We start from the raw sequence: 27,905 nt of genomic DNA on the forward strand, positions 1-27,905 counted from the left end.
GCTGAACATGCAAAACACAGTTTCACATAAGCAGCTTACTTGTTGGCAGCAGAACTCAAAGGGCATGCACAGGGCTGGCAGTCCTTAGATGTTCCTTGGGATGGACTTCCATAGAAGCCAGGCAAGCACTGATCACAGAAAGGTCCTGTTGTGTTGTGTTGACAAGCCTGTGAGACAGGGAAAAAATCTTTTTGTATTTCCTCTCTATGGTTTTTGAGACCCCGAGGGATTCCTACAGCAGTCTGCATGCAGTATAACGTTCAAGGAAGCCATTCTTCAAGCCATGAAGAACAACATAGAACTTTGAAAACACGTGTGATTTTTTTTCCTGAATTGTAACAACAAATCCTGATTGGTTTTTTTCTACATTTTAGAATACCCTTTACATTGTGAAACCAGCCACATTACTTATACACATGCTTAAAACATATTTTGCATATTGCACACATTTGCAGTTTCAAACGCTTTATATACTTCTTACTGGAGTTTAACCATTTTATTCCTGTGACCTTTAAATTTCGAAAGAGATTTGAGAACTAAACTTTCTCTTCAGAAGGTGATATGTAATTTCCACTGACGTTTCATGGAAGGTGCATGTATAACCAAAACCAGGTATTCACTACTTAAATTTATTCATTTCAGGAAAGGTTTTATGGTCACCTGTAGCAAGCAGAGTTAAGATATTTATCAGCCATTATATAGTGATATTTTTATATTAGCTCTGATTATTCCACACTTGAAATGATGAACTGAAATAAACTTGTATTGGAGAACATGTCATTGGATCCCCCAAACATATTCTGAACTAAACGATGTAAAGCAAAAAAAAATAAACCCTTGGTACCTATACCTTTAAATTTATGCACACTGTAAACTTGTCTCCCACAGTCGAAATGCCCTTCTAATTCCTAGACAGATGCTTACAAGACAAAACACTCTGAAGGATGACTTACAAAGCAAACACCATGAATATCACACGTAGTTGCATGCCCATTGCATTTGCAGGGTTGACAAATACCTCCAAAGAGTATTCCATCCACACGGTAGTACCCAGGGAGACAGGACTGAAAAGAAATGAGGGATAAAAAGCAGTAGTATTATGTGTGTTGAAAGTACACATCAAAACATTTTCAAAGCGTGCACTTCCGACCACCCACCATCTGATTCAGTTACATTGTGGTAACTGAATGCTCTTTCAACTCAATTGATGTCACTGTAGCTCTTTTCTGGTGGTTGTTTTTAACTTGCACTGGATAAAGGGGATAAGAATTAACTCCATAAAACTGATTCAGCTCTTTGTCCCCTAGAGGCACAAAAGTTAAGTTTTGTGCAATTTAATATGTGAAGTTCTTTATTATGGGACTATAAAAACCAGATGTTCTACCTCCTCTGCAGAATCATTAACAATGCTATGGCACAAGGTTTCATACTAAAATTATTTGTCAAAATAATGTCTGCTTTTCTGCAGATGGGGCTGTGCCTCTCTAATCTTCTCTTCACAGATATATAAGACACCACCTTGCACAATGCATTTGACCCTTGTGGGTTCTTCCAAAAGCTAGCATTCCTCCCTGCTAAGGTTTCTTATTGCTTCCATAAACTTAATGACACACAACAGAAATAAACTGTACATGATTCAGATCCAGAAGAAGTGCTATTAATGAGTAAGGTAGGCTCAAAACAGCTTCACAGATCTTTCACAGCTGCTCCCTCTGTACCACTGATGTTCTGAAGTGCACCATCATCTTTTAGTGCCACCAAAAAGAATTCAAGAAAGAAGTTTAAAATCCCATTTAGTGTATCTGAAAGAAAATATCTCCAAGATTGTGTTAAGCATAGTAGGGAGCAATTCACCACAGAACATACACTTTTATGGCAATATAATTAAAGACAGCCTGCCTTTAAAACCCAGATCCTTTCCAACAGGATACAATTTAGCATACACAAAACACTGTAAGAGGTTACCTCGCAGGATATTCCTGTGTAACCTTGAGGGCATTCACAGAATTCCACATCTGCTGCTGAAGACAGATCTATAACATTTGCACTTGCAGTATCCAGGGTCACAGAGTCCAGCCTAGGATCAAGCACAAAAACATCACATCATTTGTTCCCTTAAACTCAGTTTTGAAGAGGACAGTTTGCTTCTAGGAAGCTAACACTGCTGCGTGTTGCTCCCTGGCAGGGACACCTGAGGAACAGGTACAAATCTCTGCTGTGAAAAGACTATGATCATAGTCTTACCACTGCATTTGTAATTCTAGAAATAGGTGTACCCTCTTCCTGTTATCACTGTTGTTACTACCATTGTCTCTTCTCCTGTGAAGAGGTTTAAACAAAACCTTATCCTTCTGATACGGTATTAGATGTACCTCAGTCTCAGTGAGCCAGCCTTTTATAGCTGTCCCTAAATACAATGGCTTTACTACACCATATTTAAAATAGACACACATCACAGGTGAGTGAGTAGCAAGAAACAGCACCAACTCACTGCTGCTGCACACAGCAGTACAAAGCAAAACCTCTTACTACAAACAATGGCGTTTTGCAGCAGAGACAATCTGCTCAATCTTTACAAACTATCCCTAAATGGGCATAAATATCACCAGAGTGGTGTTAGTGCACAAAAGGGCACAAAACAAATCTGGAATCAAGTCAGGGAATGAGGAAGAAAAGTTGTTGGTGAGTCTAAAGAAATTAAGTAAATAAGTGATGAAGCACTGGAACTGATTGCCTTGAGAGCAATACAACTTTATTCCTGTATGTCTTGGAGAACGGGTAAAACAGAGATCTATAAGGTCTGATGAAGATACTGCCAAGGCTGGTTTGAGACTACAGAATGATCAGCTAATCCATTCCAGCTCAATTTTCCTACTAAGCACTCTCTTAGAGATGAGCATCAATAACATCTACAAACAAACATCAAAAGAAATTACAGCCAATGTCTTTACTGATGGGTTTCCATTAGTCAGTGACGGATTAACTTGCCACATACCAAAATAAGCATACTGTTGAGAGTTTTGGAGGTATGTCCCTCTAAACAAAGCACTCATTGTAATAAGGCTTTTGTGCAGTATTTCTTTAAGGCAGAGAACAATGTTTCTGCTATCGGATATCTTTAAAACCAAATGCCCCTTTCCACACATTCCATATGACTTTATTTTTGGAACAAAACTGGTCCTGAGAAAATTCAGTAAACATTTTTTCTAGAAATTATTAACACAAAACCTCAGGAATACTGCCACTTTAAATAGTGATTCATATGCAGAAAAAATAATAGAAGTCTATGGATTAACTTGAATATTTTCTCTCAATCACCTGTACACAGCTTTTTTGGCAATGTTGTAGCTGGCCCTGATCAGAAGATGGGTCATGTTTACCAGAACAGTCATCAGCATTTCTCGGTCTATAGCTTTTTTTGTATTGAACTCTATGAAATTCTCTGATACAAATCTCACTGTATTAGAGTACTCCTCATACGGCTGTAATGACAAGCCAGCTGCTCTTGTACTCAGAATCTGCCCATTACCCTGAAATTGAAAGACAGAGAAAACATTTTCCATATTTACATGTAAATTTTAGCAAGCAATTACATTTAGTAAGACAGACATAAGACAGAAAAGAGACAATCAAACTAGATTCCTTGCATTGAGAAAAATTAAAAGGTCTGCACTTTCCATAGGTTCAATCCCATTCCTTTTTAGTCCAGAAACTTTCTCTTTTAGTTCAGAGACTTCAGAAATACTTAGTTTTCTTTTGCAAAAGAATGAAATTAAATTTCAAAAATCTAACACTCCTATCAAACAGAATCTCTACTCTCCCTTTGTTCTGTTGCTAAGTACGTATCAAAAAACAATGCTTTTGGAGGTGCATGGATTCAATATAGAGCCTTAATTTTTAACTCCAACATAAATCTAGAAAAGTAAGCAATCTGCAGGAAAACTCATCCATTTCATAAATATAAGTCCTTACAGCTTATTGCATTTTGTTTTGTAAACACAGTTTTGTACATTTGGTAATAAATACCTTGCCCCTTTACACACAGATTAAATTATAGGTATTTATCATTTAAAACTAGTATTGTATACCTACAATTTCAGGCAAATGGATCAGAAAATCAGAGAAATAAGTAGTAACAAAATCTTGATAGTGACTTCTAAGGGACTTAAAATTGACAAAACTACTACTATAGAAATACTATTATATTTTCTTTAACCCTTTCATAAATTCATCATAATGTTTCAATAGTAACAAGCTAAAAAAAACCATACCTGAATGATGACATCCACACTAGATACTATATCACTGTCCACACTCTCCATTGGAATGTCGTAAGATACCGTATACTTCAAGTCTCCACCAAAAGCTGTGAGCTGAAATAGCAAAAAGCAAAGTCTCAACAACACAATAACCTCCAACAAATACAAAAGAAATGGTAGGCATCAGTACAGTGTCCAAATTATAGGAGTACATGGCTTACAAATATCACTTTCCAGGAAAAATTTAACATGCCATGAGTAGCAGCACAGGGACAATCATGGACTTGCTGCTGTGAAGGTGGTGAAAGCTAGCTCAAGGCTCTACAGGTGAATCAGGTAAGTGCCCTCACTCAGTGAAACACTTACAGAACTTTTAGCAATCAGCAGAGATGTAACTATTGTCCTAGCCAAGGGGCACAGCATGTTGGAGTTATTCACATTCTCTACCTTTCAGGGTCTTTAGCCCCACAACTGCTGCTGACTAATTCAAAGTTAACCAACAGACCTGCATTACATGAGTAAGAGATCAGAATTTGAGAGTGTTGTCTTGTGCAAAAGTTACTCCTTAATGTTACACTTCTTAGACTTGTTTTCATTTACGGTGTCACCACACTAATACATGGGTCAGTATGGGAAAAGAGACTGGACTGAAATAATTCAGGTAAGGTTGCAACATTCCCCTCTATTCACCACTGGTAAGGCCACAGGTGGAGTTCTGGCTCCAATTCTGAGCTTCCCAGTACAAGAGAGAGCCAGATATGCTGGAAAGAGCCCAGCAAAAGGCCAGTATAACAACAAAGAGCCTGAAGCATCTTTTGTATGGGGAAAGACTGAGATTAGCAGGACTGCTCAGCCTAGAAAAGGCTCAGGGAGATCTCAACAATGTATACAAACACCTGAAGGGAGATTGCAAATAGGATGGAGCCAGGCTGTTTCCATTGGTACCCAGTACCAGGACAAGAGGCAATGAGCACAACCTGAAACACTGGAGGTCCAGTCTGAACATCAGGAAACACTGTGAGGGTGACCAAGCAGTAGCACAGGTTGCTCAGGGAGGTTGTGGAGTCTCCATCCTTAGAGATACTCAGAAGCAGCTCTCTGGACATGGTGCTGGGTAACCTGCTCTAGGTGACCATGCTTGAGCAGGGAGATCAGGCAAAAGGACCTCTAGAGGTCCCTTCTGGCCTCAAATATTCTGTGATTCTGTTGCAACAAATAGGGGACCCAGAGCTTTAGCTAGTAACCAGGGCAAAATTTAAAAACGAATCAGTTGGAAACTAATACATGTAAAACAGAAGACAGCCAAGAGGCAGGTAATGGAATTTAATTCTCCTGTCTACTCTATTGGACAAGGTGTGAAAGGTATAAGCTTTGGGATAGGGTCCAAGAGTAGGGGGAATGTGAGCATATAAATCAGTAACAGTCAAGAGAAAAAGAGAGATTACAATTGTGTCAAGGATAGGCAGAGAAGGAAAGAGGGGTGAGTTCAAAGAGCAAGAAGATGCTACTGGGAATGTCTGGACAGGAACACTATGATTTGAAGAGCAGAGATTGAGAAGCTGGGTAATACTGGGGTTTATGTATAGTTTTTAATTACAGAAACTATATATTTAGAACAGTAGGTTGTGGTTAAGATAGAGAAACTATGAAGGAGTTTTAACTCCTTAGCTGAGTACTTACTTTATTTCCTAGATATGCCTCAGGTGCTGACCAGTAATAAGTATGTTTCAGTACTTTCACAGCCTCAGTGTTGTTAATACTTATTTGACGGGGTCCATCAAATTGGCTTTGCTGAGGTTGCACACTCCTTGCATTATACAGATCAGTAACAAGCCACCCAGTCATGTCTGATATCTGCAGGAAAGAATAATAATATTAATGGAAGTCAGACTTTGTGTCACTGAGAAAAGCAGTCACTAAACTTAACCCCTTCCTAGGTATTCATTCAAACCGATGTATCTAGAACATTTTCATTAACCAACTCTGACACCCAATACATGCAAATATACCACTTCAGACTAGGATAGTCTCCACCTGTCTATTAGACAGGAACAAAAATATAATTAGTGTGATTTTCGGCCTTCCAACAAAATTAACATTATACCTATGCAATTCCCTGAGATAGAAAAACAGAACTTCAAAGGCTTTGAGGCCTGTCATCGCCATTTATAGACAGGGGTGAGCTGGAGGAAAGTGCAATCCAAAGTCCCAGAAGAGGGAGCAAGATGAGAAGACTTTGTTCTTCAAACTAAGAGAGTTTTATAAAATCATCTTAGAATTTCAGCCAATTCGATGTGTTTTTTATTGGCACACAAAATGAGAGACTAAAGTGTGAATAGCTCTGCAAAGATACATAAAGAATTTAGTGGGAAAAGAGTGTGCCCAAAGGCCCTCAACTCAGGAACTGTCTATTCAGAGGATAGTGATATTTATAAGCACTGTTTTCTAAGAAAGATCATTGCCAGTATTGCCAGAGGTCTAGCCTTGTCCAATAGGTATGAGAGCAAGGAAACAGGTTTGAGTTCATCTCTTCAGTATGATAAAAATTTTAACAGTCGGGAAAAAAATGCATTTTTCCAGTGCATTATTGCAGCCTCCACTACTCAATGTTTCCGATATTGCTGCAAGCCAGTGGGGTCAAAAGGCTGCATTGGGATGACATGCTGACTAGCTCAGAGCTGCTGAATGATGCTGAAAATCCACTCCTCTCTAAGGAGACACATACCAGAATTTGGAGTTAACTTGGACACATGTCAAAGACAAATATAGTACATTTCACATCTGCCTGAGGAAAGTATTAGGTCATGGGCATAACATAGAAATACCTGACTGACGGGCCATGTTAGGCTGTCACACACATCAGAAACACCGAAGCAGAAACACTCTGTGCAGCCCTGAGGATTTCTTTCTTGCAAATTGTAGAATCCTGGTTTACAGAGATCACAGTTTTCACCTTCTACATTTTCCTGTCAAAGGCATATAACATTTGGTTCACATCAGCATTATTATGGTAACAAATACAGTGGATTAGATGGGATTTAGGCATAACAGCATTCAGAAAGTTATAAAAGAACACACATTTCAGCACAGCAGGATTATTGAATAAGACTCGCAGCTTAAAACTGAAACTGATTGGAAAATCTCATCAGAATTTGCCAGTTCATCAAAATCTAAACAAGCCCTGGCGAGGGCTCTATTGCAATGACATTTAAGCACAAGGGCAGGGTTTGAAAACCTTCTGCCAATTTGCCAGGCTACTTATCTCATAGCTTAACTTTGTAAATTGCCTTGGAGAAAAGTTCCCATGTTTACTGAATCCAGATGGACTACATACGGCATAGTTCACCTATAAAGCCAGGCTCTTGGAGCTATCACAGCCAGTTTCAAGACACCAGTTCCTCATCTATCTATTAACACTTAGATGGTGATCCTCACCACTGCTGCCACCTCTTCCTGGAAGAGCACCACATATGCTAGCTGGCAGCTCTTCCTCCCAGTATGCTCTGGCTAAGGTCCAGAAACTCATTCTCCAAAAGTAGAGGTGCTCCACTCCTTTAGTTCCTTTCACTGGTCTGCTGCTTCCTTACCATGCAAATTGGGTAGTTCAGAGTATACTGCTACATACCTTTTCCAATGCAGAATTTACAGGGGGGAAAAATACCCCTGAACAGTCCACCCAATATTTTTTCTTGTAAAATTTATACACATGGTAATTTCTTTAAAAAAAAGTAGACACTTGCTGCTGACAAACAAACCAGCGGAGAAAACATGTGATAAACGCCCACTAAGCTGCATAAATAGTAGATGTCTGAGGGCATTCCTACACAGTAAGATACAGAACATTCCCTACTGCCAGGGACAAGATTCTGATAATGCCTTGGCTTCAAGACCTGGACACACACCACCCTCCCATTTCAACCTTTGGTTTCCACTATGCGAAAACTCCACCACAAAAGCAAATAAACTTTACAGAGCACCCTACAAAGTTTCCTGATATATACGGTCAGGACATCAAGACTGCAGAGCATACAAGTGAAGCACAACTGTCTTACTATTTTGAGGAGGCCTGTATGAGCTCTGCATTGCCATGTGAAAGGCAAAGTCTGTAGACCAAATTCTGTTTCCAGAAGCAGTTACCAGAGTACCTTCGCTTCAGTCAAAAGAATCATTCCAGATTCCAGGATTACATCAGATTTGGTCCCATGCTCATGAAACAAATTTCAGGCTTACCAGAGAGAAATCAATTTCTGTCTCTTTCTGAAACAGTGCGTGGCATGTCAAGTTTATTTAACACCTCTCTAAACAGGCAGGTTATGTGCTTTTGTAAGCAAAGTACAAGCTGTTTTTGCAAAGCATATGAAAAATTTATGATCCCCAGCTCTGATTCAAAGGCTGAGGGTGACTACTTTATATTTGTTAATACCCAAACTTGGGAAAAACTCCAGGCAAAGTGCCTCTGGAGATAGTGAGATTTTAAAACCTTGGATTTCAAAAAAAATAGTATTTTTATGTTCTTTTCAGATTTTTTTTATTTCTCAGCCTTCAGGATTCACTAGGATTACACATTTCACTTTGTAACACTATTAGACAGAAGGAATTTATCTCTGAATGAAAAATTAAAATCTTACCCAATGTCTAGACCTCAAGAGCTGCATTTCACAAAAGATCAAATATGAAATGCAGTGTATAAAAAAAAAAGAATAACCTGCACTACTGTGTTCACAGAGTCTGGAAAGGCTCAGAAATTCCGTCTCCTTCATTCAATATTTGCAGCACGAAACTTTTATCCTTTCATCTCTATAGGTGGGCCACTGGCTGATGACATGCTCAGCGATTTGGCCTAAAAACTCTGTATGGCAGGCTCATGCCCACGACAGCACTGAAATGGGGCAGTTTCTTGTCCAGTTTATACAAACATTTTCACCAATATAGTATTATATATTCATATAGTGCTGATACAGTGTTACTTAGCTCAAAATCAGACACAAAGGTTCTATCTCCTTTTTCATAGTTCAATTGGCTATTGGAGCAATTTCTTTCTTCCAGACTCTGGTTATTTATATGTTTGATATTTTGGATCAGATAAGTTATGCAAATGGACTAAGAAGTTTCAGAAAAATTGTCAAACAAACCACTTTTTTTTTGGCTCCTGTTCATTGTCATGCTTGGCAGCAAATACATAAACGACTAGCTAACATTTGGTTCAGAAAATTAAGTAACTGCTTTAAATATTGACGCACAGCTTGATAATAAAATTCAGTGGAATCTACAGCTGCAAAATATTTTAAGGGGTTTGGATATTCACCAAAAAATAAAAGGCTGCAAAACTGCTCTCTTTTTAAACATTTTTAAGGTCTGTATTTTGTAATTGAATAATTAAATCGTATTTCATACATATGTCTAAGGCAATTATTCTGATAGTTCTTTCCAAACGCCTGCTGCTTCTTTACACAAAGCAGATGTTTAAACACACCCTTTCCTTACAAGAAATCAGTGACTTTGAAGAGAAATATCAGCTCATCCCTAGAATCAAACCCAGCTGAGCATACTGTGCTTCACTCTATGATTCCACCACACTCACATGTACAGTTTTTATTTCATTTTAATGTTGATCTGGCCCATTATTATAGAAAATGGTGCATCAACAACATACAGAAAGACTCAACATAAATTACCATACTTTTCAGTACAGAAAATGCTTAGTAATTTTACGTTCTAGGTTGTCAGGTGTACAGTTACACCAGATTACTTCCTATAAAAGGACTGATGTCCCCAGTTAATGAAGTAATGTCACTGTTAAAAAGGAGTTTACAAATCAGTGCACAAATTCAATTTTAAACAAAAACGACAGTTTAGTACTCACTTTGCAAAGACAAGGTTCTGTGCATGGATCTTCATTAATGCTACCAATCAGGCTGCAGTTACAACGCAGGCAGTTTGGATAGCCCCGATACCCAAATGCACAACGATCACATTTTTCTCCTGTGTAACCTTCTCTGCATTGACACTGACCTGGCCGAGTCCCTTGAATAGCAGAAGTAGAGAAAAACATAATTAAGAGCAGGCAACAGTAACTATAGAAAATGGATTTTGTGACAGCTGTAACAGCATACACAAACAACAGTATTAGAACTCAATCCCTCACGTTGTTTTACATAGTAGAAGTCCACAATCCCCACAGAACAACGTATTCAGTGACCTGACATACCTTAAAATAGTAAAACTGTTATGTCTCAGTCTCACCTTCCTAAAGATTTACCATTTTTTTGAAGTGGTACCTAACAGGCGGCCATTCAAAGGAGGAGCTCATACCCTCAAACTTCAAGGACCAGGAATATAGCCAGATTTGAAGTTTAGGGAAAAGGCACTTCCTGCTTCCTTACCACTCTGTGAGTTAGAATGGTGCTCATCTTTAATGCAGTCAGAACTCAGAGAGCCAAACAGGTCACAGTCACAGGGATAGCAGGGGTGATCCTCATAGGGAGAAACCTACAAAATAAAAGTTCTCTGTCAGATTCTCAAATTATTAACTGGGAAAAGTAAAGTTACATCTGTTTCTTGTCTTGGATCACAGAAACTAAAACAAATAAAGACTGTAAAAAGCTAATATAGAGCAATATATCAAGGGACTAGTATAATTTTATCAAGCAGAAAGAACAGGGGATTGCAGTCTGGAAAAAAACTTCAATGTGGGAACAAAATTTGGTCTTCAATATCACATAAGTATAGTAACTGCTAATGGCTGGAAGCTGAAGCCCAACACATTTAACATAAATAGACATTTTTTTTAATGTAACAGCAATTAACCACTGTGATGGTTTGCCAAAGATATGGAAATGTTTACAAGAAGGGATGCTTTTGCGAAGATATTCTGGTTCAAAGAGGAAGGAAATTAAAGAAATCCTTGGCTCTGTGTTCAATGGAAGGACAGATTATTAACGAAGACTCATTGTGACTTCATGATCTATATATCTTTGAAATATAAGGGGATGCAATTCATACGGCAAAGACTATTTTTTCAGAGAAAATTTTCCTTTGAGGTGCTTCAGCTGTAAAGCAAATCAGTAATGACCTCTAGGTATACATTTACTGGCTTTGAGTTGATTGAAGATTTTTCTTCAATGCTTCTTACAACTGAATCAGACAATCTCTGACTCCAATTTTCTTCTTTGGATGAGCTGTACTGCCATCCAGACACACTCCTAAGGACTCACCCTTATTCTCTGCACCAATTTATGCAGTACTTTGAACATGTGGGTCTTCCAAAATATGCATCAATCTGCCAAAGTAAGGCCTTGTGGAGTAGAAATTTAGTTCAGTATGTCTCGTTATCCAGAGACCTCTTAACACTGCAGAAGTTCATATGTTTAACTCTGTTAGCCACATCTTAACAAACGTTTTGTAGAGCTTAGGTCATTTTTCCAAAGAGTGACATTTGTCAATAAACTGGAATATACATAGGCGCAGAAAGCACAAGTTCTACAACAATCTTAAGAGTCTTTGTTGTAACATCTCATGAGCCAAAGAGTCTGATCTTAGAAGCATGTAATGGTCCTTTCTAACACCGGTAGAAATGGGCTGATATGGGATGGTACACAATCTTGGTACTTCTGAAGGCATTGAAACTTCAATACTGGTAGTTTTTAGAGCTTTATCCTCAGAAGAAATGGGTGTCCTACCAGAACAAGTACATTTCTACACTAGGATATCAAGTTTAATCTTCACTTGTTCTTCTCTTTTCCAACAGCTTGACCGGCCCTCCCACACAGCTGGCCAAGCACTTTGTTTTTCTCTGAAAGATTAGTGTTATGACATCTACAAAAAAAAAAACCCTCTACAGTTCTTAGTTATTCTGCAACTGATAAATATATTAATTACAACCAGCTGAAATACACATTATGATGTCATGTTGTAATTCACCAAAACATTAGAACGGTATTTTCTAAATCTTACTTTGTGTGGTCTAAAATATCCATCAGCACACATTTCACAGTTGATACCAGTAGTATGTTGAGTACAGTTTAAACACACGCCACCTCCTATATACTGGCCATGAATATCCATGCTCCTCTTCTGATCTGCTATACTCTGATTGTAGTAACAATCTTCTGCTTTGTTATGACAGTTGCACTCTGAGAAGGAATGGAAAAGAAATAATTTTTTTTAAATTACACTGTCTAACAGTTCCCATAACACTGTCATTTTTCAAAGTGGAAAATGTAAGTAGAAAAGCCTATCAGTTCACCTCAAAAGTGTGCTTTTTTCCTTTTAACCACACTGTATGCTTCAGCAGTCTTGATACACTATTTCTTAGCAAGTAAGTGCATTTCGAAACCACCGTCACCAGTTTAATAGCACCATTTTTAACAGTATAATGTAGATTCTGCTATGACAATCCTGTCAGGACTGATGTCAACAGCAATATGAGCAATTGGCAACCAACTGTTCTTTCATTTTCTGTCTTCTGCATTACAGAAGAAAATCTACCTAATTCTCCTCTTAATTTTATTATAGACAAGTCTGAGAAGTCAACAATGCCAGTACACAAGTATAAATTTGATTTGGTTTAGAGGATCCTTTGGTCCAAACAGTCATAAACTCCTACTTTCCAAAGAGTGATATTTAGACTTATACAAAGACTTCAACTAAAAAGAATCCTTTGCCATTGAGAACTGCAAATTTTATGTAATAGATTTCTAAATTATCTGCAGCTTTTGGTATGCATTAATGATGTGAAGAGAGAAAATGCACTAACTAGCCCTAGGAACACATTTAGCCATAATGGCACAGCTTAAGTCAATCTATCAGAAAATCTGAAATGTAACTGGCCAACAAGGAGTTTCTTTGAACACATTTGTTATCAGAACAAAGTTGTTCATCTGACAAAATTTATGATCAATGTAAGATATTTGATTTTCAAGTAGATAACAAAATGATTGATGCAAATCTGCTAGTTTCCACAGGAGTATAATAAATCCACTAGTTCCTTTGAAAAAGAGAGTCTGAAAATTTTACTACATGACAACTCCACTAGGCAGGGAGTCATGTTGGACAGAATATTTTAAACCATCTTAACAGTTATGATTATTAGTAGGTCCATTACATTTGAATAATCCCATGAAGACAGTGAAACACTAGTGGGGTTTTTGGGAATTAGCAACCTCAAACAAGAAAATAATAATACTCTATGAAATTATCTAAACATCTGTTCATACTTACTTTCACATTTGTTCCCAGCAGAAATGGTTCCTGGTCTCCATGGTTTCTGGTGGTAGCCTGGACAGCACTTGTTACAGCTCTCTCCACATGTGTTGTGTTCACACTGGCACTGCAATTTCTAAAAATAAAAAATTTCACTTTCTTGAAATATTTTGTTAATGGATAATTTTATAACTTTTGCCAAAAGTCTGCCCAGTATCAGCCTTACTCAAAAAAAAATGGCAAGACCCACAAATACCCTACAATTACCATTATACTGCTCAGCCATGCTATATCACCTATTTGGGAATAGCCCTTCTAAACAAGAGGGGCAAATCTTCCGTGTTCCAAGAGAGACTACTTCATGTGCTCCTTGAATTGTTTAAATTCAATGCCAAAGAAAGAGTTTACACAATAAAGTTACACTACCAGAGACCAAGATATGCTTGCTCAGAAAAGGAAGAAAAATGTAGTAAATAATTCATATGCACCACATCATAAGATCTTTTTTAGCTTCCTCTTTCTCATTCTGCCTAGGCATTTTTTTTAATTTAATTGGAAAAGTTGTTTTGTGAAAATAATTAGATTAAAGAATACCTTTGTAATTTCATCCAGAGGGCAGCTTCGAGCATGGCCATAACAAATACACATGCCACCAACAGAGATGTCCTTTATTGAGTAGTAGTACTACAGAAAAAGTTGAAATTAATAAAAGACATTAACATGTATTTACATTTCCCCACCCTACTCTCCAAAATAAAATACCATCATTTGACTACTCTGTGACTTAAAAAATAAAAGAAATACTTGAAAACAAAAGAAGCTTTGAAATTTTTTGCCGCTTGGGGAGGCCTTCCATTTTTATGTTATTTATTTTTCACATTTTTCCTCACTGGTATGAAATAATAACTGACTTTTAACTTTGAAGTAAGTATGTACAGTTCCTCAGCTTCAGAAAATATCACCAATTGTGACCTCAGCCAAAATGTACTTTTAAAAAAAAATAAATCCCTATTTCACCCTTTAAGAAGACATAAAGCATAAGATATTGCCGTATTTTAATGTCAGCCTGGAGACTAAGAGTATGTTTCCTTAAAATGGGAACTCTGTCCTCCCTTAAAACCACTTTGCACACTCACTTCCAGGTCAGCTCTTTGCTACTATTGTGCAGCCAGTGAAATATTCAATCCAAACTCTTAGCTTAAAACTTGCTGATACAGAAAATACTATCCATTCATATTGCCAGGTGGTGAGCAAAAGCAACATAATAAGGAAAGGATTTAATTTTCAAGGCAAGGAAGAGGCAGGAAATGACCATCTGGGTTCAGTTACAGCTGCACTATCAACATGGTTGGCCTGTTTGTATCCTGGGAAGTATGGGCTACAGGGGAATGAAAAAGAAACACTTTTTGGGGATACTTCTAAGGAGAGAGTTCAAGACTCTCAGACCTAGCAATACTAAAGTCATCTGGTTCATGAAGAGGAGGTGGCCCTGGGTGGTCAGACATGCTGACTCCTGGACTGTTAGTTCTTTGAAGGATCTTGGACCTGGAGCAAGCTAGTCTCTTTGATTTCATACTTATTTTTTTATGCTTTTAAATTTCTTACTATGTTCAGGAGGTATTTTTAATGTTATGGGCTTGAACTACAAAAATCATTCAGAGGCTTATCATGAACAGTAAGTCCTTTACAGAGAAGGAGGTTCAGACTGACAAAAGGAGGACAGAAACAGAATTGTATTTCTCACTGCATTCCCCACTTCATCGCTTTTGTCTTATTTTCTCACAGTGTGTGGCTCACAGCAGCTGTATGCAGCTTGAAGTTGAATGAGAGACCAATGCTAATCAAATGCTACAGACAGAAATAAATAAATAGAATACAGAAATAAAGGTGCTGTTGTACACTCCAAAATGCTCTGCATCAGTCATTTTTCAAGACTATGTACAAGAAACTAAATGTAATTGGTATCAGCAACGGGATATAAAAATCTTCAAAAACAATAAAAACAGTATCCAGAAAGCTGGAAGTGATTATCTTTCTTGTAGGTGGTTGCACAGTGAGACACAAGGTGAGACATCAGGATTTGTGAACTCTGGTCAATAAAATCCATGTCTTCCAGAGATGAAAATATGTAGCTGATTTTCATGCAAAACTGCACTAAGCAGTGCTAGGTGGAGTAGCACTAAGCCCTGAATTGCACAACTGTGTATGTTCTAAAAGCAACATGAATGCTTGTCCTCAACATTCTTGTTTCCAAGCTGTATATTTGCATGCTTCCAAGTCAAGCCGTTATTTTTGGGGTGTATTTCTTGATATTACAATACTAGCATTGATCTAAATATCGGCCAACCTGCTCCATGCGAACATCTCACCTGCTCAGGCTATGCATTAAACATTTCCCTACCACCAGCAAGGCACAGCTGGAGCAGCTGACCAATACTCTACTCTTTCAGTCTCCATGCTAGCAATTCCCATATGGGCCAGACAGAACATACAGAACATCCAGATTTCGCACTTTAAAATGCTGCAGCTGAACGGGCATCTTCATGACCAAGGTAAGAGTGGGGCTGCCTTGAAAGTACCCATCAAAACCTGACCAAATTCAAGTTCTTTTGTCCCTTCTGTACCCAGCTATCCAGACAGCACAAGGATTGCCTGTATCAGAGAAGCTACTAACTGCAGGAGTCCTAGAAGAAAGAGTTGCCTGCAGATGTTATTCAAGGCAGACAAAGGAAAGGGTAGAGGAAACATTTCTTGTATTCTGTCCTCATGAGAAAGCCTACTGCCACAGAAAAACTTGAAGCCTCTGATGTCCTGACCTACGGGTCTTGGGCAAATTAAGAGGGTCAAAATGATAAAATACAAAGCAGAAATAGTGCGTAATTGCTAGTCAAGGTAGATACTACATTTGGAGTTCCAATATTGAATTTAAGTGAGAGACTGAAGAAGTCAGCCTAAGTGCTTGGGGCCTCCGTTTCCTCAGCTTCAATATCAAATGCCTGATATCAGTTAATACTCTCAGAATTAAATGTTTTGCATTATTATTAATTCATGGGCTTTAAAATAATTGACTACAACAGCCTTTAAAAATGAAAAAAATTCTCATGACATATGAAAATTCAAGATGACAAAATTTTCAAATAATTATTTTTATGATAGCACTGGGTCCTGAAATCTGTGATACACCAGAAAAGGCACTGGAGTGGAATCAAGAGCAACCTTAAGTGACATCTCCATCAGCCAAATCATATTTTTTATTTTGATGATGAAGCACTGTTCCTAGCATAAATCACTTAAGCAAATAAATAAAATCTACCTCTAAAAGGCATTTTCTCAAAGTTGTTTATGACAGAGTACTGTCATTAGTAGCATCAAAGGGAAGGCAAGAATTATTTAATATCCTATCAAAACAACTCTGAATGGCAAGGATCAAGTACTGCCTACTCCTCAATCAGGTCAGAGCAGGCTCTTCCATCAAGCTATACTGAAAACCATTTATGAACAATCAGCTTACCCTTCTGGTAACAATGGGGTCTAGTTCCTTAGGATCATTATGGCTGAGAGTCATAAGGTCAGCATTCAGAGTTCTAATACGCTGAAGCCGTAGGCGAATATATCGTGCGGAAGTAAATTCCAAAAGCTTCTGTGAAGGATCATCAGCACTAGGCCTACCATTGATCAGTGACGTGTGAATCTAGAAAGAAAGACTGGTTTAATCAAACATATCTGTGATTCATTTGCAACAACAAATATCAGCCTGAGAATCAAAACCATATATCTTAAGATTGTTTCCCAACAGCTCAGGATGATGACATGTTAAACCAGCCAGAATTCTTTTTTCTTCCCCATTGTCTCTATCTCCAGGTAAAATTCCTGCTTCCTGACTCACACAGTTCTGAAACCACCCCTATCAGATCATCATAGTCCCAAATCTTCTGAGCTTTTCTGGCAATAGCATAAAGAGAAAAATAGTACCAACACTAGTCCCTAGTTACTGCAGTCTTTCTTCCTCTCCGTCATTGAGGCGGAATATGTAACTCTGGCCATAAACACAATTTTGTCCTTTCAGATTTCTTCTCCACAAGAAGAAAAGATCTTATTGCAAAAAATAAAGCAGCATGCATTCTCAGTCTGGGATCACTAATCCTACACCTAGCAGTGACAGGGCTGCCCAATCAACGAGGAATACTCAGTGATAAGATAATACAGTGGGAAGAAACAACATAGATGACAAGTGAAAGCAAGGGGCTGCCACCACAAACCCACTCATCTGGCCTCCATCTTTCTTGCACAGTTCCAACTGGCCACACAAAGATGACTTCTGGCATCAAGCTGCACAGCTTATTCTGGCAACAGCCCCTTCCTTCTTTACAAAGCAACTTAGGAACAAACAAGGATATAGTCTCATAGGACCATGCAGTTCCTGCTCCATTTTAATGGAAGAAACTGAAAAACAAGACCCTACAGGCAACAAGCAAATGTTAAACAGATCACTTGGTGTCCACAAGAAACAAGGGGTCATGTTTTGGGCTTATCAGCTGCATTTTAGAGTGCATGACAAATCCTCATTTGTGAAGAGCAATTTTATCTCACATATTACTCTTGGAATTTATAGTTCCAACTTTGTCAAATACTGTCAATTGTTCCTCTGAAAATATTTCTAAATATTAAAGGTATTTTGATAATTATTTTTAAAAAATAATCTTATTTCTATAGTGGAGGTAGGGGCTTCCTAGAGAATAACTGTGTTATTTCAAAGACATACAAACAGACTTGTAATGGAGGTCACACTCCCAAAATTATAATTTTGCCATTTATTGGTTATCAACATTCCTTCTTAATACTCTAATATATTGTGTTTGAAGATCTTCAATTTTTTTATAGACCATCCATTTTCCAACTGCAGAATAACAGTTATGAAAACCAAAACTTTTTCTATGTCCAATCCTGCAAATTAGCACCACTTTACGTAATATTCAGCTTTCATAGAAACACAGAGAATTATTCTAGTCCGTTTCCTACTCCGAAGCAGGATTTACTAGATTTTTCTTAGATGTTTGACCAATCTTGTCTTGAAGATCACTGTTGGTAACTCTACAATCCTCCCAGGCAATCAATTCCAGGCCTTTTTGGTTTTAGTGCTAGAAATGTTCCTAATCTCTAAACCATATTTTGCTTATTTCCTTGTTTCAGAACTTTTCTTGCATCCTGTCACAGACATGTAGAGAGATTTTTCCTCCTTGTACCTGTGTTTTATGCAACTGAAGACTGAACATGCTCACCACATCTCAGTCTGCTCTCTTTAAGCAATCTGGTTGCCACATATTCATTCAGAAGTCATGTTTTCTGCTGAGAATTACCAGGCAGAATTGTTGGTCAAATATTCAAATATCACTGCATTGCTTCTACTGAAAATATGTAATACATATATACTCAACTACATACTAACCCACCTTCAGTATAGAGCACCACATCCTACTCTCATATACTCACATTGTAGATGTAAAATTTGCTGGGCTCACTGCAAGCCTTTGATTTTTTTGCAGCAAAGAGAGGAGGACCCAACCATGGCATTGGGAGCTCTAGCATGCTGTGTTTCCTTAGCCACGAGAAATTTAAAGATCAAAAAAAGCCTGTTACAACCAGCTGGCCTTAACTCCCGTGTGTCACATGTCATTTCATTTTACATAGTCTTTACTGCCCATATCTCCAATTCTCTGGTAATATATAGTCACTACCCATGAATAGTGCCTTCAAGTGATGAAATGTAAAACATTACTCACCTTTTGACTCTAAAGTTATCTACTGGCTTGAACAGTAAAAATTTTGTCATAATACACTATAGTTTTTAGAGAGACAACAGCAGAATCTTTCCAAGCAGGAAAAGGAAGAAACAGTAGGGCTAGCGATTAAGACACTAGAAATACGATGATTCTTCATGCCCACTGCTAAATTTGGCTAATACATTGCTTGCACAACCTTATACACACAGATAGATTAATAATATATATTTTTGTCTTACTTGCTCTCGTAATTCAAGACCATTATCAAACAACTGCAGTTTAAGCCTTGGAATTCATCACAAACCCCAACTTCATTATGCAAATTTCAGAATTCCAGAAGCAGATCTTCAAGCACTATAAATAAGGCAAACAACAGAACTTCCAAGTGTAGAACAGCTATACCTCTTCAAACCTGTGAAAAATCTAGCAGCCAAACTGGCAAAATATCTGATTTGGCAAAAAAATGTTATTATTGACATCCACATTTAGATACGTGGCCTTTTCACCCTAACAGCTATTTCACACCGATGCATTCCAAGCTGACTGCAGAACACTGGGATGCTAACAAATGCTGGATACAAGGCAGGAGCTTATAGAGACCAGCTGGTCTTCAGGACGCATACAGGGCCATTCATAAATTCAACAGATAGGCCAGAACCAATTAAAGATCACTAAATATATGTAATTTCAAAAGGGTGCCAAGATTCACTAATGCAGGTTGTGAGATATTCTATGCAGAGAATATTCCTGTCTAAACAGACATTCCAGTTATGAAGGAGCAGCCTATCCTTTGTGAATGACAGCTTTTATGCATGTGTGTTGATCTGCTGGAGGGCAGGAAGGCTCTGCAGCGTGATCCGGACAGGCAGGATCAATGGGCCGAGGCCAATTGGATGAGGTTCAATAAGGCCAAGTGCCAGGTCCTGCAGTTGGGTCACAACAACCCCACGCAGCGCTACAGACTGGGGGAAGAGTGGCTGAAAAATTGCCCAGTGGAAAAGGATCTAGGAGTTCTGGTCAACAGCCAGCTGAACATGAGCCATCAGTGTGCCCAGGTGGCCAAGAAGGTCAGCGGCATCCTGGCTTGTATCAGACACAGTGTGGCCAGGAGGACTCAGGCGGTGATCTTCCCCTTGTGCTCAGTACTGACGAGGCCGCACTTCAAATCCTGTGTTCAGTTCTGGGCCCCTCACTACAAGAAAGACATTGAGGTGCTGGAGCTTGTCCAGAGAAGGGCAGTGCATCTGGTGAAGGGCCTGGAGCACAAGCCTTATGAACAGTGGCTGAGGGAGCTGGGGTTGTTTAGTCTGAAGCAAAAGAGGCTCAGGAGAGACCTTACTGCCCTCTACAACTACCTGAAAGGAGGTTACAGTGAGGTGGATGTCAGTCTCTTCTCTCAGTAACAAGTGATAGAACAAGAGGAAATGGCCTCAAGTTGTGCCAAAGGAGTTTTAGATTGGAAACAATGAAAAAAAGCTTGCAGAAAAAGGGTTGTCAAGCTTTTGAACAGACTGCCCAGGGAAGTGATAGTCACCATCCCTGGAGTTATTTAAGACATGTAGATGTGTCACTTAAGGCATGTTTTAGTGATGGACTTGGCAGTGCTGGTTAATGACTTGATGACCTTAAAGGTCTTTTCCAACCTAAATGATTCTATGATTCTATGTAGTACACAGAAATGTAATTCTATCAATTTTTATGTTCTTACGTTTTTATGTTACTGCACTCAGGGAAAAAACCTCAACACTTTGGATAGTGTGGCCCAATTAAGTATACCATGAGGAAAAATGAATGAGAAAAAGATGTCACTAAATTCAATCTTTGATATCCCTGGAGCTGGAGTTGTATGGCCTACTAAATGTACATTACAAGGGACACCATTTGTACAGAGTCAACCTATGGGTTTTCTGGTTAACTGTGTAGAGAGACAGGTTAACTTCCTTTGTTCTGTCTGATTTGTTGGGCATATGCTTACATCACTACAAGAAACATTTGATTAAAGTGAATGGGGTTTGATGCTACTGAATTTCATGGGTGTTTTCTTGCCGATAATTTTATGGGAATGTTTGACACACTTTAGCCTTTAGCTGCATACACTCCAATCTTATTTTAAGCAAGAAATAAAAACATATTGACTTCTCTTAAGCTAAGAGTTACTAGCATTCTCCACGGGATAACACCACATTTATTATCATGGCAATACATTATAGCATTCACAATAGAACAACTGCTGGTTTTAACGTATCATTTCATTATGTGACTGCCTTTATGTAATAAATTACACAAGTACCATGAATAGAGTTTGTTAAAAGAAAGAACAATCAACAGCAAAGCTGGACATCTCATAGCCCTTTTAATTATGCTACATCCCTGAAACAATGCCAAGGCTTGTTTAGGAGTTCCAGCTGTGCAGAGCACTTCAACAGTGTTTGCAGCTTTATCTCACACTAACAGGTGTTCCTAACACAGGAGTTTTTCTACTGAATGAAAAACCTGGCAAAACATAGAGGCTTACAGTCTTTCAGGATAAAGCAACTAATAATTCACAGCTAATAGCTACCATCAAATTATGCAGAAAGAGACAACAAAGGGTTTAGTAACGGGAATACGTAAAGCCAAAGATGTGTTTCAGCCCAACGTTTAAAAGTTTGCTATACTGGTACATGATGTAAAGATAATATTATCAAAGAAGAAAAACAGATCATCTGGTAGTGCTGAGGGTGATGAACTCTGTAACTGCAATCCAAATGTTTTCTAATCACCATCAGTCCATGTTCTTAATCACATGCTACAAGTAGAAAAACAAACATACCTCTCCATGTTCCAGGGGAACTAGTCTGGAATAATAGGAGGTGCAGATCACTTCATCATCTCTTTTGTAAGTTGGCGGCCCAATTCTTGGTGTAATATTGTAACGAGTTAAACATTCGGTATCGCTAATTGCATAGTACTGCCATGGTCTGAACTCTGTGCCATCTATGGAGCGTTCCAAAATCCAGTTTCCAGGTCGTGGAGCATTAGCAGCTTTGATAATGACATATGCAACTTGAAAGACCTGACAAAAAAAGCAAGAAAATTTTAACACTTCGTTATGCTGCAAAAAAAAAAACCACTAGAAGCCAATTGGGTAGTAAATTAAAATTTTTAAAGCAGTATATGGTTTGCCTGGAAAGAGGGTAAAACTTGGTGCAGTAATTCTGGATGAATTTTTTTGCACAAATCTTTGACAAGAGGTCCATTTAATTGTGTTCAGGGCACCAGTGTGTGCTGATGTAATGGCTTAAATCAACATCTACACTGTACATTTCAGGATTAGTTGGGTATAACATTCGTTCTGTGGGAAAAGTGCTATTTAGCTTTTCTGCACTAATGAGGGCTTCAAAGAACTGTTTTTGGTTGGAATCTTGTTTAGTTTCCTTTTGGCTTGCTGATTTTTTGGTTTCTTTTTTTCAAAACAGATGCAGCCTAAACAAGTCTTGTTTCACATTTTATTTGAAGAGTTTAGTGCTCTGTAATAGCATTTTTGATATTTACACCCTATATTAAAAATCCCTGCATTCCATTTATATTCTGTGTTAAATGTTATTTCAGCAGAAGACTATTTACAGATACTGCTAAAAATACATAGAGACAAAGAAGGTGAATGTGCCAAAAATAAGCATGATAAAAGAGCTAATATTCTTAAATAAGATTAAGATGTGTGTGAGCTATACAGGTATCTCGACTATTTTTTAAACAATCTGGAGTCCAAAGAGAAATCTCCATCAACACAACAGCACTGTTCATCACTTCTGTGAGTAGGCAGGGCAGTAATTAAGTTCATACCACCTTTTAAATTACCTTATCATGGCAGCTAGACTACCTGCACTGGCCCCCAACTACAGCATTAGACACGAACACTGAAGTGCACTTTTTGTAAAGCTAATATCTTTCCCCTTCCCCAATACCTACTACATCACCTCACTTAAAAAGGCTGCTTTTGGAAATTGATAATACTTCTATATGGGAGCTTAATGTTTCATATTCACTAGAGTATCAAGCCACATTTAGATGAAAGAAAAGCTCTGTATTATTCACCCATCTCAGAGGAATGTATTCCCACTCAAGTAGACTGCCTGGTCAGCTGCTATTATCATCATAATTCCTGTCTGCATGTGCAGAATTAATACAACATTGAGCTACAATTTGGCTTCTTTCATACATTACAAATTTAGATTTTTAGGGGGCTTGGGGATGGTTTTTTTGCAATACAGATTAAAGCCAGAGCAAGAATACTACTTGCCACATAAAAGCAGATTTTGTCAAATGGGGGCATAAACTCATTAAGATAAATAGTAACTGCATTGTGTATGCAATTCAGGAAACTACTTCTGAAACAAAACATTCTTTAGGTGAACAGAGCTTTGATTAGGAGAACTTGCACACATGAGAAGGAAAAAAAATGGTGATACAAATCTTCAAATGATATACTAGATTTAATACCAAAAGTCAAACAGTCTTAAGTTTTTATTAAAATCAGATGGAACTTAAAATGCAATATTCACTCGGTTTGATTTTCTTTAAAGGCACGCCAGTTTTATCCTTTGAGACATCAAACACATACGAAGAGAACATTTCTAGTTGTTTCAATAAATATGAAAATTTACACAAATTGAGGATGTTGCCTACTGACTTATATGACATTTCAGCAATGCAAGCAGAAGCAAACAATAGGAGAAGCCAGTTCACTGTTTAGTCACCATTACAGTCTTAGAAATAAAATTTCTCTGAGTCTGTGATACTCTGTTGTGCAGCACAATCTTAAAGTGTGATCAAAGTAAAACAAACACCAAGAATTATAATCCAGCTTCCATGAAGAGAAGAGCCCCTTTTAAATAAAACTTGCAACATGACCAAAATACGTGTCTTTAAAGGAAAACGAACAGAATTTGGTAAGATACCAAGTCAACCAACTGTACTCCCTATATACAACCTGGATATCTTTGATTCAGTTAGCAGTAGTTGACTTATATACTTGTTTCGTACTTGCTTATGCACAAGCAGAATCTGAGGTATCATCATTCCAGTACCTCTAACCCAAATACACTTGTATGTGACAGGAGTCACTTGTATGGGTATTTTCTCCATCATGGATGAGAACGTCAGAAAACTATTAAAACGGGAAGTTTTATTGACTGAGCTAAGGAACAGCTATGCACTTCCAAGTTCCTTTGAAATCAATAATCTTACTCAAAAACATCAAAGATATGAGACTGGAACCCTATTTTTTTTCCAATACCATGGCAGAAAATTTCCCTCAAAAACTCTTAGAAGACTTTTATATATTTATTTTTAATCTCTGCTTGCTGTCATCAACTAAACTGCTTCCCTACTTGTTACACAGTTGGCTGAACAACAAATGATCTACTTTTGATTACACTGAGATTTTTCAAGACCCATTATAGTCTGCAGCTGATGTGGCTAGTTTTAAATCCAGTTCCAACTAGTAACAATGAGCTATCCTTCACCACAAACTAACTGCAGCCTCTGCTGCAGAAGTAAAACATATTTGCAAGAGTGTGCAAGTTAAATTTATTTAAATATCAAGTTTCTTGGTGTAGGGGGAGTGAAGGGAAAAGCCAGTTAAAGATTAACATTTTCACAGCAACTGTACATAAATCCAATGCACAGTTCAATAAATTAAATCTTTCCAAGTCAATGTTTTTCCAGAAAAACAGCAACCATATTTTGTTGTGAAGACATCTAGGGATTGATTATTTCTGCACTTCTACAGTTCACGAACTGCTGAAATGCAGATATTTAACACTATAAACCCTAAAAAATGCATAAAAAAATCAGTGACTGTTTCTATAAACATTTAAGTAAGCACAAATAGAAAACCATTGCTTTCTTTTCCTGTGGATCCTCTGAATTCTCTTCCATTCACACCCATAGCTCAGGTATCCAAAGATACTTCACAGGTAAAATCACAGGATAATGAATATCAGCAACATGAGGAAAATTTGTCAGTTGCTGAACTAATATAGATTAAATATAGAAATTACAGACTTTGTATAAATGTTCTTGGACTCAAGAAGTCACAAGACAATCTATCAGTAGGAGTTATATTCTCAGAGATTACATTTCCAAGCAACAGAATGAAGCTGGAGGAAGGGATCAAGGTGCTCCCAGTGTTTAGAGATTAAGATGTTTTAAGGAATGTCCGTCGGTAGCGGTTTCACAGACCTCATATCCAACAACCTCGGCAAACCAGAATGGATCTGAACCAGAAAGTCTATGTAATGTAAACTGATTTTTCAATATCCTTTGAGCACTTCTTTACAGCATTTTACTTTCACAAATTATTATTTTACTTTCAGGCTTGAACACCACTGCAGGCAGTTTCTTACCACTTTCCACATCCATTCAGTGCCCACCAACCAGCCATGTGATAAACCTGAGCTGTGTGGTAAGAGCTAATGATTTGTACACTTTAATTTGACTGTATAACTTTCCAGGAACTAATTTCCTTATTGAAGTACAAGGGTAAAAAGGGCAAGTCAAAGCAAGTTAGCAATTCCCAGATAGCCATAGATTAAAAGTGTTGTTTTACAGGCACTTCAATCCTGACTGTAAAGACCAGACAAATAAACATGTACTAAAGAACCTTTTCTTCATAGCAGCAATACAAATGAAAGAAGTCACTACTTCTTTATTTAGCATTTCTAACAATCTTGTTTTCCTGAACACATGCATCAAGTGCATTATGCTTGAAACGGATTTATAGAAGAACTCTTCTGCCCTTTTATCAGGAAATTTTGAATATTTCTTTGCTCAAGACTGTAAATTCAGCCAGCAGTGGCCACACAGCAGATGTTAGCCACAAATCCCCATTTCCGAGGGCATGATCAGTGCTCTACAATCCACACAGATACATGCCCTGGCAAGCACAGGTTTCTTGGTAGTCTTTTTGGATAAAGTCTCCCAGTTCTATTTTACAATTTAGGTGAATGGAGACAGCAATAGGTAAAATTCTGTCTTTTTATATCTATGAGTATTTGAGCCCCAGGTTCCAAAAGTCAAAAAGAAAGATGAGTCTCAACACTTTTTTTTTCTAAATTTCAGAAATATTCAACTTATTAAGAACAGAGGTACCAACCACTACTTCAAATCTACAACCCAATTCAAATTCAAACTCTACCTGACCTTAAAAAAAACATGAAAGAAGCATATGATATTAGAACCTCAAGATCACCTTCAGCATCCTATTGCATATCTTACTGAGATCACACTGGCATAACATAGACCATATAATGCAAAAGACTGCTAAATGAACAAGCCTGGAGGACTGCAAGGCTCTTGTCAGACTGGTTCCTCCTAGTTTTATAAATTCAACCAAATCTTTTCTTCAGGATGCATGCAGAAAGGGAATCCAAAAAAACAGCTGAGTACATCTTTCAAAATAGTATGAGCAGTCTTGTGGTGAAAGTGCTTGTTACAGCTAACATTACTCCACATTTTAAAACAAACTGCAAAATCTATTCTGTTCAGTGCTGTCAACACATATAAACCTGGTGACAAGAAAAGTCTTTTTCTCTAATTTTGCTTTGCTGTCCAAAAAAGTCTAAAATTAATCTCTGAAAACTCTCAAAGAGTAGAAGACTACAGGAAGGGATATTCTAAGTGTCAGCTTATATGTTCTTCACAGAAATGTCTTTTTAAGGGATAAAGATGGTTCAGGCTCTTGGAGACTGTGAGACCTAGCAACTGTTTGCAACATTTTTCTCTTGAGGATTCTGTGATGTTAAGAGTGCAAAATACACTAAATCCAGCATAATTTCTAGTCTCATTAATTATTATTCTTAAAGATTTTGATTTGTTATGTGCAATCATTGTTTTGGGATAGAAGAAAAATTCATATTACTCAAGAATTGTACTGCAAAAAAATGTACAGATGAACATCCTGAACCTTGCATCATGGTTTTACAAAGCCACAAAAGGTTTTTGAGGAAGCTTGTCACATACAATAAATTAGCATTAGTCAGGTGAAGTCACCAGAATAATAATTTTTGCATCAGCAAACAATGAATCTTTACAGAAATGTCTTCTTGACAGTTCAAGATGAAAGCTCTGTACTATAATATTTACATTCTTATTTATTTTCTAATAGCAGAAACTACAAATTACTCTTACATCAGCCTCTGAGTAGCAATCCAGTACTCATAAGATATTCATGAGCTATGACTTAACCAGAAGGGGACTTTCTCAACTCAGCTTGATACTATGGGTCTTCCAAGAAGAACTGATCTTGCTTTATGATTCAAGAACTTCGTGGTATACAAATGTGTGCCCTTCTGCTACATCAAGTATACAGAGTACATTTATATACTTTTAAAAGTCTGAAGCATGGTAATAAAACTGAGGAAAGTAGTCTTTGTTTAATGGTGTCACAGAGTCATATTTTACAGCTGGCCAAACCACACCACTTAAATATATAACAGTCAGCATTTAAAAATTATAATTTCATAATGTAACTGCCCAGACGAGTAAAACGCAGGCAAAAAATGCTGTTTTTATGGAAAACTGCTGCTGCGCATTTTGTTTCTGTAGAATTGCCAGTGTAGGAAGCACAAGGTCATAAATCAAATCTTAGTGTCTTGTACATCAATACCACACCTCATTGCTA

General features: G+C 37.7%; 1 protein-coding gene across 1 annotated transcript in view; it reads right to left on the bottom strand.

The window, feature by feature from the left end:
- The window catches only part of LAMA1 (laminin, alpha 1), a 79,839-nt gene that overhangs the window by 48,241 nt on the left and 3,693 nt on the right, over positions 1-27,905 (bottom strand). The window contains 14 exon segments of the mRNA XM_009073944.1: positions 40-167; positions 954-1,064; positions 1,966-2,077; positions 3,319-3,530; positions 4,272-4,373; positions 5,940-6,113; positions 7,085-7,225; positions 10,123-10,283; positions 10,643-10,748; positions 12,213-12,391; positions 13,479-13,596; positions 14,055-14,144; positions 16,972-17,151; positions 22,053-22,295. Coding sequence (XP_009072192.1) covers positions 40-167; positions 954-1,064; positions 1,966-2,077; positions 3,319-3,530; positions 4,272-4,373; positions 5,940-6,113; positions 7,085-7,225; positions 10,123-10,283; positions 10,643-10,748; positions 12,213-12,391; positions 13,479-13,596; positions 14,055-14,144; positions 16,972-17,151; positions 22,053-22,295 — 2,057 coding nt within the window.

This window comes from Acanthisitta chloris, unplaced genomic scaffold (genome assembly GCF_000695815.1).
Source record: "Acanthisitta chloris isolate BGI_N310 unplaced genomic scaffold, ASM69581v1 scaffold12674, whole genome shotgun sequence".
Classification (NCBI taxonomy): Eukaryota; Metazoa; Chordata; class Aves; order Passeriformes; family Acanthisittidae; genus Acanthisitta; species Acanthisitta chloris.